At 31.3% G+C, this 12,293-nt stretch overlaps 1 protein-coding gene across 6 annotated transcripts in view; it reads left to right on the top strand.

Moving 5' to 3' along the window:
* Window positions 1-12,293, top strand: part of LOC108735913 (ankyrin-3) — a 113,521-nt gene that overhangs the window by 59,718 nt on the left and 41,510 nt on the right. For all 6 annotated transcript variants that reach the window (XR_001937641.2, XR_001937643.1, XR_001937642.1 and 3 more), the window contains 5 exons: window positions 4,450-4,605; window positions 7,450-7,776; window positions 10,587-10,863; window positions 11,416-11,576; window positions 11,816-12,019. Coding sequence is in view for 3 of the 6 variants with exons in the window: in XM_018468130.1 (XP_018323632.1) it covers window positions 4,450-4,605; window positions 7,450-7,776; window positions 10,587-10,863; window positions 11,416-11,576; window positions 11,816-12,019 (1,125 nt within the window). In the remaining 3 variants the exon portion in view is untranslated. The remainder of the gene's footprint in view (window positions 1-4,449; window positions 4,606-7,449; window positions 7,777-10,586; window positions 10,864-11,415; window positions 11,577-11,815; window positions 12,020-12,293) is intronic.

Here is a 12,293-nt window from a genome sequence, read left to right as displayed (position 1 = left end):
GTAATTGCTATAGAATTTTTTCCGTAGAATCCAGTGGTGTAATCAGCTTTTTTCTAGTGTCTTCCATTTCTTAGTTATAATACAATGCAAACATATGATATGGGCTTTCTAAAAATACATCGTACAATTACACACAATCAATTATTTTCAAAAACAAGCTCAGAATTTTAAGATTTTCTTAAATTTTCTTTTGTGCCCAATTAGTAGATTAGTTATGGCTAAAATTTATGAAAACAAAATCCATGTAAGTTATTATTATAGTAGAGTTATAATACTTTTAAGCTTAATTCAAAACATCTTTATTAATTCTTAATTTAATCTTTTATTACAGCATTTTAACTAATAAATCTAGTGAGTTTTACACAAAACAAAAGAAAGATGAAAACATTTTTTTTTACATGATGGCCATTTTGCCATATTTAAAATTGGCGCATTTTTGTTATTCTTCTAATAATGCCCAAAGGCATAATAGATCATTTCAAATTTTGGAATGTTAAGCACGAAGTTCCGCTGTAGACTGTTATCACGTTTTGTAGATTTTATTTTGCGTGAAACTGCATAGGAGAAAATTCAAAATTGAAAAATCTAAATGTTTTACAAATCTGCAGCTATTATACGAATCCATCTTTGAGGAAAGTTAATCCAAAAACACCCTTAAGAGGGCAGAGTTGTGTCTTAGGGCACCGTCTTGTTGAAAATAAGCAGCATTATATAGGGCTAATGGAATTCATCAGTTCTGGAATAACTTAAGGATTTCTCGGTACTGCCGTGCTGTGAAATCTTAAAAATTCTGTAGACCAAAACGAAACAAGAAAATAGTCGTACTTGAAAAATAAGATTCATCGGACCAAATAACAAGTCTTTCAAATGATTCATTAGTGTACGGATTTGTTATAAATACCATTGTCAAAATTTGACGCTCATCAACGCCGGGGTGTAAATGTTGAACGAAATGAAATTTATGAGGATGACATTTTACTTTTTGATTCAAACAAATTAGTTATGGGCTATTACCTACTAATTGGACACAAAAAAATTAGAAAATCTTAAATTCTGAGCTTGTTTTCGAGAATAATTGTATATAATTATACATTTTTGGAAAAAGTATAAAAAATAATATTCCATTAAAAATTACATATGCTTGCGTCATAGCTAAAAAACAGAAGAAGCTAGAAAAATGTTGACCACGTCACTGAGCTCTACTAAAACATTTCCATCAGAGTGCATTTTTTGAATAAGTTTAAAGATAACTGAGATACTAGGGGGTACCTCAAAAGTGGTACTTTTCAACTCCACCCTGTATCTCAAGAACAAAAAAAAATATGAAAATTCTGCTGACGTCATTTTTATTTCATAAAAAGGTATTTTTTCTTCTTCTTTCTTTCGCGAATACCCACAGCCGTCTCTAATACAAGCCATGCTGAGAAATTTGGCAACAGCGCATTGCTTCGATGTGAGAGTCCTATTTTGCGAGTCTTACTTGTTATTACTACACGTCGTTACACATGATTTTTAGACACCCATTACGATAAAAATGAAATAAATTATTAAATAATTAACATTTGTTCATCACTGATAGTATGTGACGTTATTTAAAATACACTTCAACATGTAGGTATTAAGAACAAAATAGAAAATACAAAAGATTAAGTGTAAACATTGTTAGGTACCTACATGAATTTCATCTCGATAATTGTAATTTTATTAAAGCAAATTTCTACACCACAATTGAAGTATTGCCAAGACGCGTTAGCTTTTCTTGGGGTTCACCAATAGCCCTCCCATCCCATTAGAAAAAACTAATTACAATTTCTAATTTCTAATTTACGGATTTTTGCTGTCTTACAGTTAGCTGAATTTTAATTGGAGTGGCAAGACTCTTGCTTTCTATAATTTATAATTTTAACGTAATCATTAAGCAAAACATTAGCAAAAGAAGATAAAATTTGGAAGAATATATCTTTATAATGTTTTCCAAAACTAAATATTTTTGAAAATAGTTAATTTTCCTAAAATTGATTTTTGGAGTTCAGCCCGTAAATATTGTGTCTGCAGATATTCGTTATTACTTATTTCTTCAAGAATGGCATAAATGTGAAAAAAAAAACTATACTAATATTATCAGTAGGAACAGAAAGTCCTCCCCTTTGTAAATAATCAAAATAAATATCACCAACGCAAGAGCCTTTATTGTTTATTATGAGCGAAACACAATTGTTACAAGTTACCTTTTTACAGGCAGAATGAACTGCATATCCTGAAATGCAAATTTTTGAGGAGTCATCTAAATCACAATTCATTAAAAAATCGGAATTTAAAATTTCAATAAACTAACTTATGTTTAAGGGAGATTCTTCAACAATTTAAATTCTTGTTTCATTTTTCTCTGGTAATTTAGGATATGTTAAAAGCTCACTCAAAACATTACCGGCAGTGGATACTTTTTTTATTGTTTTTATAATGTCACTTTGCGAGGTATAATACTTATGCATTTTTTTCGCATTTCATCATTTTTTTGGGAATAAAAATATAGACATACTTGTACTTACATTTTAAAGATGATTTATAATTTGAATTGCAACTGGGAACACAACGACGAGAGGCATTTGTTAAGAAATAAACAAGAAAATTTACAACTAAAACACACAATCTGACCTAAAACATTTTCGCATCTTTCACATAATAGTTCTGCAATTAAAAACTGGGTCCAAAGGTATTAATCACTATAACACACTGTAATCATCCTTATTGCACATTTACTGCACGATATTTCCGCTAAAATTGAAATATTATAGAACAACGAAAAAAACACAACAACCAATGTATTAGTTGTAACTCTCATTAACTGGGAAATCCTGGGACTCCCACAGTGTTGCCAATTAATCCATCAGCATGGCTTGTAAGTAGAGACGGCTGTGGAATACCGCAATCCTCTATTTTAAAAATAAAGGAGATACCCCGCAAAATTGCCGAAAATGGAGCATCTTGTATATTATTAACGCAGGAGTGATAACACCACATTAGTAGTGATCGAAGCAAGTGTTCTGTCAGGGGTTCCTCAGGTTCATTATTAATGATTAATTATTAACTGAACTTATAATTTTATTAACTAAACGAGAGTAATTATTTTTCTTGTTTCAACATGTGTACACGCTTTCCTCTAACTCTAACAACTACTTAGTGTATAGAAAACTCATAGAAAACCTTGTCAATATAAATACAAATATAAAACGAAATTATACTCGTCTATAGAGTACCTACATATACATAAATCATAAGCTAACGAATGCATAACCAACGCGAAGACCTAACTTAAATTTTCATTCTTTGTCAGTATTGTGTGGTAATTGGGGTGAGTCTCCTTTTTGGTAATTGTCTAGATCAGTGTTTCTCAACCTTTTTTTCCTCGCAAACCAAAAGAAAGGTCCGAAACATTTTGAGAAACCCCCTATGTAGTCGTTAATGACAGATAAAAAAAGCAATAAAATTTGATAGAATATATATTTTTCATATTGCAGAATAATTGATTATATTAATCGTGAAACGTTTAAATAAAACATTAATAAGACTAAAATGATGTAAATGTAGTAAACTGCCTTAATTTGATATTTATTTCCAATTGTATTGTAAAAAAAATATTACATAGAAGGGAAAACTGCTGCAATGATTTTAAATATAAAGCAGAACATGATACTAATCACATTGATAAAATGTTTTAAATATAAATAAATGTTTGTAATAAAAAGAGAATACTATTTGATTACTTGAATAAGAGGAATAAATTTTAATGTATAAAATTGTTGATATATTTTGATATTGATGAAGTAATTTTGAAAAACAGATAAGGAAAAAAGAAATTAAAATATTGCAATTTGTTATAGATTTCTTAACAAACAGGCAGCGAACAATCTGTTTTACAGTAGGTGTGTTCTTTAATTTTTGTGTTTTTGTTTTGTTTTTTTTTTTGCTTTTGATTTTAATGGCGTTTTAAAACATCCGCCATTACAATATTATTTTCGCGAACCCCCTCTGTAAACACTACCAACCTCCAGGGGTTCGCGAACCACCGGTTGGGAATCACTGGTCTAGATGATAAAACCGTCTCTCGGACGGGGGTAGTGGCGGTGGAGGGGTTTAGGGGGACGGCCAAGGACAATATCCTTACTAATAAAAAATTGAAGGGGGAAAAAGTGTGGAGGCTAATAATGAAATACTTGATCAAATAGGCACTCCTCCCACCGTTCATATGTCTTTCTCATTATTTATTCTTATACTAAATTTAAAGTCTCCCCCACCTTTCATCATTTTTGGGGTTCAAGGTCAGCCCGACTCCCCCCTCTCTTGTTTACCGTTTTTAAAAGTTCATGGAGGATGGGGGTAAACATTTCAAAAAATAGGAGTTATTATCAATTGTTTGTGATTTGTTACATTAATATACTACATTTTTAGGACGGATTTACACCTTTAGCAGTTGCAATGCAGCAGGGTCATGACAAAGTTGTTGCTGTATTGTTAGAAAACGATACAAGAGGTAAGGTTAAGTTGCCAGCTCTTCATATCGCAGCCAAAAAGGATGACGTGAAAGCAGCCTCTTTATTATTACAGGTTTGTATTACAAAATTGACATCGACAGATAATTTTATAATCGATTGTACTATTAATCAAGAATATAATGAAAAAGGGACTAGAGTTTCACCTGTGACTGTTGACGTTATTGAATGTACACGTTAACCAAAGTTGCATTTATAAACCATAATAAAATCTATTATCATTAATCAACAAAATGAACAAACATAGATGTAGGTGTATGTATTCTTTGACAGCCGCCGTTTAATGTATACTGCGTAAGAACTCTACCAAGTGCAATGTTATTGATCATTAAATAGAACGATAGACCCCGCTTCACAAGCGATTTCTATAAAGAATAATAACACTCCCGTTTTTTGTTCCCTTTATTGCTCTAGACGTTTTATATGCCATTCGTAGCTCCTGGCGCATACACGAGGTGTTTCTGAAATAAGTAGCAAGCATGAAGAAAGTCAGTCCGGTACTGGCAGGATCACGCAAAGAAATGCTACTATTAAATGCCGCATTCAATCAGCTGGTAATTAGCAGCATTCATGTTGTATTTCTTTTGTATTTTAACTCATAGATTGTTTGTAATTAGTTAGATTAGATTAAATGTGATTGACGTTGTTTACGATACAATTAGTTTTTTGTTTCCAGGATGGCGGTCAAATAATTACACAACTATACCTACGTTTTGTAACGTTTCAGTTTATTCAACCATCTTCAAACTTTTTAAGTGTTAATGCTTGTACACAGATATTAACTTATTTTTAAACATTCTTTCTTGAATTCAGAACCAGTATACAGTAGTTCAACATTAAAGAATGTTTAAAAATATGTTATTATCTGTGTACAAGCAGTAACACTTCAAAAGTCTGATGATGGTTGAATAAACCGAAACGTTAAAAAAACTATTTGACCCCCACCTTGAAAAAAACTATATAAATTGTTAACTGGTGAGCAAATAATAACACAGGTTTATAGGATTGAAAAGTTATCTAATGATAAAAGATCAAAAATGGTTATTACATCGATTGACAGTGACATGTGTCTCTTTTCATATATTAATAACATACTCATTTGTAAACATACATAGAATGAGAATCATGATTACCAACCTAAAAGTTGAGTTGGTATCATGTACATTTTAATACAAAAAATAATCATAGGTGCGTTATAGAAACATACAAAATTTTAAATAACTTTTTTTTGTAAATGAATATTAACATAAATAAATTAGTTTTTTGTTCTATTAATGTTGTAGGCTTGCATATATGCAGTTAGTCGAAGTTATTTCAGTAGTTCAATGCATCACTAGCATAGGTCAGTGTAAAACAGTAGTTATGACAATGGCATTTAGTTCGGCAGAACTTGGTGATTGTATAGTCATCCATATCCCAGAGTGGCTCATAAATAATTTTGGTAGATAATTTATACATTTCAAGACTCTAATTTTGCCAATAAACCAACAATAGTTCTGGAGTGAACTTTTTATTTATTACAGTGCGACGTTTCGACCGCCAATTTCGGTCATCATCCGGTTTAACGAATATTACACTGTTCTTATAAGGATCTTATATATATTCTTGTGCACAAAATACGCTTACGATGTGATAATTATTGTCCGAAATTGACGGTCGAAACGTCGCACTGTAATAAATAACAAGTTCACTCCACAACTATTGTTGGTTTATTGGCAAAATTATAGTCTTAAAATGTATAAATTATTATACAACAACCAACAAAATTAGATTCCTTTTTGTACATAATTTTGGTAGATGTTACAAAACCTGTCTTCTATCACGTTCTACGTATCTGTATTTACAGGTGTAAAAAAATTAACGCGCCTTCGCAGCACTTCAATGGTAGTGTGAAAATTTGCCTAAATGATTATTCATTTGCTTACTAATGTGTACGTAACTTACATTTTTTTCTTTCTTTTGATCGTTTACAGTTTGATATGTAATTAAAATAATGCTGTGTAGTATTTGCGATGAACAAATGCTGGTATTATTTCATTTTTATCGTAATGTTTGTTGTTTTGTTGTTTATTTGAATGTATCGACAACCGGCACCGTTTACTCCATCATGTAACTTCTGAGTTCTTATCTCAATTCATAGGTACAGTCCGACGTCGCCAATTCCCGCCCAGGGCCGGCTTCGAATTGTGACTTGTAGTTTTCTTAAAACATTTTTTGCCATTTAATCAGTTTGCTGTATTCACCATGTGATTCCATGTTGCATGTAGTTGCAACCTTCCAAAGCTTGACATTTATTCCAGAAATACCTTTTTATAAAAAGAGCTAACATTAAAAACAAAAGATATTCCGCTTATTTATAAAAAATAGCTAGAATTTCTATTTAATTGTAAGATAATTTGATCCATCTTAAACGAATTTTTGAAAAAATTTTAACAATAACTAAAAACCCCCAATTTTCAAGTTTTTTTGCAATAACATTTTTATTTGTTGACTGATATTGATTTAGAAACTCAGTTTTGAGATAATTTTATTGCACAAAAACCGATTGTACACCATTATTTTGTTAAGAAATTTCAGAAAAACTACTTTTTCCACTTTATTGTTAAAATAAAGCAATAAAGCGGATTTTTTGATTTTTTTTTTTAATCTAAAATCAAGAGAAATTTTCACATAAAAAAACCTTTATTACTAATGCTGCCGATTTTTATTAAGCTTTTTTTCGGACATATTTACTTGTTAATGCGCAGTGGATACTCGTAGTTCTACTGTAATAAGCGCAAATTGTAGTATATTTGTGACAAAAGTTGTCAACATCTCTTGATCAATATTACATTTAAAAAATCTGTTACTCTGCTGCAAGAATTTTATAATACGTCTTAATGATAGTTTTTGTTGGCAGAATGACCATAACCCTGATATAACATCGAAAAGCGGATTTACACCTTTGCACATAGCTGCTCACTACGGAAATGACAAAGTGGCTTCCCTTTTGTATGACAAAGGCGCTGATGTAAATTTTTCAGCTAAACATAATATTACTCCCCTTCATGTGGCAAGTAAATGGGGTAAGATCAACATGGTTTCTCTTCTTGTTGCAAAAGGCGCTAATATTCAAGCAAAAACACGGGATGGTCTAACACCATTGCATTGTGCCGCTAGATCAGGCCACGACCAAGTTGTGGATATGTTGCTGGAAAATGGAGCACCAATGCATGCAAAAACTAAGGTATTTTATTTATAGCACTGTCTATTAGTATTTCTACACTTTACTATTTTTCAATTGAAGTGTGCTTTAGTTTAAAAAAGAAAGCAATTGTCCGCATGATCGTGGATTTCTAAGACAACGGTTATAGGGGTACAGGAAATTTGATATATTCCCTTAGAGGGGTTAAAGTAGATCTCATATGTGATCAATTTGGTCGTATGATACTCTAGCCGGTAACCGTTTTTGAGATAATTATTTTTTATGTTTTTATCTTTAAATGCAAATTTTTGACAAAAAAATATAGGTACGTAGTTTAAAAATTGATCTTTNAATATACACCTCAGATTTTCTTGAAATTTTAATATGTACTATTTGTTATGTTAATCAAGAAAATATATGATTTACATTGTAGTTGGCACCATACGGGAAGCTTGTTATTGGTTTTGTAAAAGAGTTATTCTTGATAAGAAGTTTTGCTTGGTCTAAAACCCAAATTAGACTAATCAAATATTAATTTTTCTGCAGTGATATGTGATCTATGTTAAAAAATATAATTTTTGCTCAGGGGTAAAGTACCTTTATTTTTACAAGCTTTTATTTAACTTGCAATGTGCGTATGTAAATTGTCCGCGTCAAATCTTTCAAGCCATTTTTCGACCACTTTTGGTTATCCGATTGAGCTGAAATTTAGCATACTTATGTACGTCCCGTGACAATGCAATATTGTGATATTAAGCTTTTATTTAAAAAAAAACGTGAACTAAAAAGGAAAAATAAAATTAAGTGACATGTCTTATATATGTATATACATGAATATAATAGATAAATTCTAGGTTCGGAGTGACCCCTCTCTTAGTAATTTTAGAAACTTGAGGCACTGATAATGTATAGTGACCTGCATAATGAATAGCGTACATCGGTATTCGTTTCAGCAAGTAGATATCCAATATATTTAAATGGACATTGTTGGAGCATACGTACACCTAAAATGTAGCATTGTACTACAGATGGCGTTTACCGCGCCATTTGTGGTATTTTCTACTTTTCGATTGTTTCAGCGAGTTTATTCGTTTCATACTTCAATGTCACTGTACCTAACATTTTCTCGGAAAATCTATTAATTTACTTGTTTTAGAAGGTTTCCCTCCAAAACGGGGGTGAAAGTTGGCTAAGCTATGTTGCTTTTAGGATCAAAAAAGTTTTCCAAAAAAATTGAGATATCCATTTTGTAGAGCTGAAATAATTCTAACAGTTGATTTGACAAAATAGCAAACAAAATAGACAGATAGATAGATAGCTTTATTAAAAACATTAATTATTTCAAGTAGAACTTCTTTTGTATTAACCCTCCAAATTATTCTTCTTGTGTTGGAAACAAAATTGAATATTATGTTTATTACATTCTAAATTTATTATTTATTAATAGAGAATATAATCAGTCGGATTTCTGCGAACAGAAGAAGTATTACCAAAGAAGATAACATAGTAAATGTTTTGACATATTATCATGCATTTCCGGAGTCTTCAATTCGCACTGCGCAACAGGATTTAAGCATTTCAAAATATTTTAAAAAGTAATATCCTTTCAAGTTCAACTATCTTTGTGCACTTCAACCCAGAGATGTTGCAAAACGATCTTGACTCGAACACAAGAAGGTTCAGATCCAAATAATTTGGACGGTTAATACAAAAGAAATTCTCATGGAGAGAATCAAAAGATCATTTGAAAAAATTGCTTACAGTTAAATGGGAAACATAACGAATCATTAAACTATTATCCGTCTATATCGTTAATTATTTAATTTTATTTATTGTTTAGTTTCTTTTTTACTAGAATAATCTGTAGTTCGCCGTACTGTAATTGATTTCTTAAAATTCTTCTTAATTCGAATACGTATTTCGTATTTTAATTTTCTATTCTCTATTTTCTAAAAATAATATTCAATAACTGACATGGAGAATCAAAATTTTTAATTACTAAAATGTGTGAGGTGTTTAAGTGATAACAATTAATTGTATTATTTGGTCTATCTATTTTCTTTGAAAGATTAAACGATTTTAGTTGCTTTTACAAAGAACAGCAAATAATTTGAAAATTAGAGGAGATCGGTACCATAGTATCATTCGAAAGAGAATAGAATTCTGCATAAGACTATGAAAATACATAAGGGTGTTCCATTTAAAAAAATAAACTTACGATTGTTTAAAGATAATCTAATCCGCCCTTAAATATCTAACACCCTGTATATAATCAACCCACCTTGAAAGTATGGACGAGAAGCTTGAAGGTATAGCTATCTCTCCTGAAAATATTGTTGCTCCAGCTTTCTTACCGTAAAATAGCCATGTTATTTTGTTTCCTACTGCTGTGTGCTACTTAAAAAAATAATAAAACCTCGAAAACGGCAAATTTTAAAAGTAACTCTTCTTGCACGTGAAAGATATTGGCAGACATGAATTCCACAATTGACGAAAAAAGGCAATCCCGCAATGTGCCCTGGATTGTGATGTGTTTGACAGCATTCTCATCATCGTATTTGTGTTAACTAAAAAAAAAAATCGTTTGGATGCTACCGAACGCGGTGACTTAATGCTGTTTTTGATTAAATTCGTGCCTAATATTAACAGAACTTGTTAAAAACCATTACATTCATTAGATTATCCCATGCTGAGCTAAAAAAAAAATACCGAAATTAATACCTTTTACAATAACTCTAAATGTGTAGTTCCTTCCTTACCTGAAGCTAATATTCTTTACCATTTTTTTTAAATTTCTGGATTTTGTCAAGGCATGAAGTGCACTCATACAACTTTTATTTGTTTATATGTAGAATGGACTTGCTCCACTACATATGGCAGCCCAGGGAGAACATGTTGATGCTGCTAGAATTCTTCTGTATCATGGAGCACCAGTTGATGAAGTAACGGTAGATTATCTCACTGCGCTTCATGTTGCTGCTCATTGCGGACATGTACGAGTTGCTAAATTACTTTTAGACAGAGGAGCTGATCCAAATGCAAGGGCCTTGAACGGTTTTACTCCACTTCACATCGCCTGTAAAAAAAACAGGATTAAAATGGTGGAACTTTTACTAAAACATGGTGCAAGTACGTAACACTAATCTAATACTAGATGTAGTATCAGTCTTCATGTATAACGGCAATATTATTTAACAAAATCTAAAGCCACAGGATCACTCATGGATTTATTTATATATTTTTGTGAAGTGAAACAGGAAATTGTAGTTTAGTATTACCTTAAAGCATTCACTCTATAAGAATCATTGAATTCATTAATATACGATGTTCATTAGAACTATTGTTTGCCTTATTTGAGGAATGAATACAAATAAGTAGTATATATGTGGTTTGTAAAATACAACCGTAACTACTTCACTTCTAAGCGGTAATTAAAAACAATTAATGAAAGACTTAATCAGTGTCAGTAATAATAATAGAATATGTACGGGACATATTTCTTCACGTAGACGAAGTTGAGAGTAAAAATTTGTTTGTAATATATATTCTCTAAGAAACATTAACGGAAGCACAATATGCGTGCGTGTATGTATTGGAAAAAATATTAAAGTGATTTTTTTAATCGAAGAACGCCTGATTCCTTAAAAATTGTTAAGTCAGTAAGGAAATATTTTCCAACAGATATTGGTGCTACAACCGAAAGTGGCCTCACTCCCTTACATGTTGCTAGTTTTATGGGTTGCATGAACATTGTAATATATCTACTCCAACATGACGCAAATCCAGATGTTCCCACAGTTCGAGGAGAAACCGCTCTACATTTAGCTGCGAGGGCAAACCAGGTACATATACTTAAACATAATTTTTCAAGCCAAATTTTTCTTAAACAGTAGATTTTTACATAAAAAACAAAATGTCGTTGTATTTCTGTACTTGACTAGTCTTAAAATTATGTTACATGCAAATGACGGCATCAACTCATTTCTCAGTAATTTTACAGTATATATACTAAGGCAGTTACAAGAAAATACTTTAACATAACAAAACTCAAAAGTAATAAACTATTTGCTTCTTATTACAGACAGATATAATACGAATACTACTAAGGAATGGAGCAGCCGTTGATGCAAAAGCTCGAGAAGAACAAACACCTTTGCACGTTGCATCTCGATTAGGAAATGTTGACATTGTTATGCTTTTGCTACAACATGGAGCAAATCCTCATGCAACAACAAAAGATTTATATACTCCGCTACACATTGCCGCTAAAGAGGGGCAAGAAGAGGTTTCATTTTTATTCTTATTTAATTTAGATTTACATACCGTTTTTAATTTTCATTTCAAAGTTCCTATCGTTAATGTACGAGGGTGGATTGATAAGTTTCCGGCCTGACCAAGAAAAACAAGGTTTTTAAAAATTTTTTTTTTTATTTCTCAACATAATCTCCTCCAAGGCTGATACATTTCTCATAGCGGTGTTCCAGTCTATTAATGCCATCTCTATAGACTGATTCGTCAAGCTCCTCAAAATAACCATTTACAGCTTCGATTACTTCTTC

Source organism: Agrilus planipennis, unplaced genomic scaffold, assembly GCF_000699045.2.
Source record: "Agrilus planipennis isolate EAB-ADULT unplaced genomic scaffold, Apla_2.0 scaffold95, whole genome shotgun sequence".
Taxonomy (NCBI): domain Eukaryota; kingdom Metazoa; phylum Arthropoda; class Insecta; order Coleoptera; family Buprestidae; genus Agrilus; species Agrilus planipennis.
Note: the sequence above shows the minus strand (reverse complement) of the source record. Positions and strands in the feature narration are given on the sequence as shown.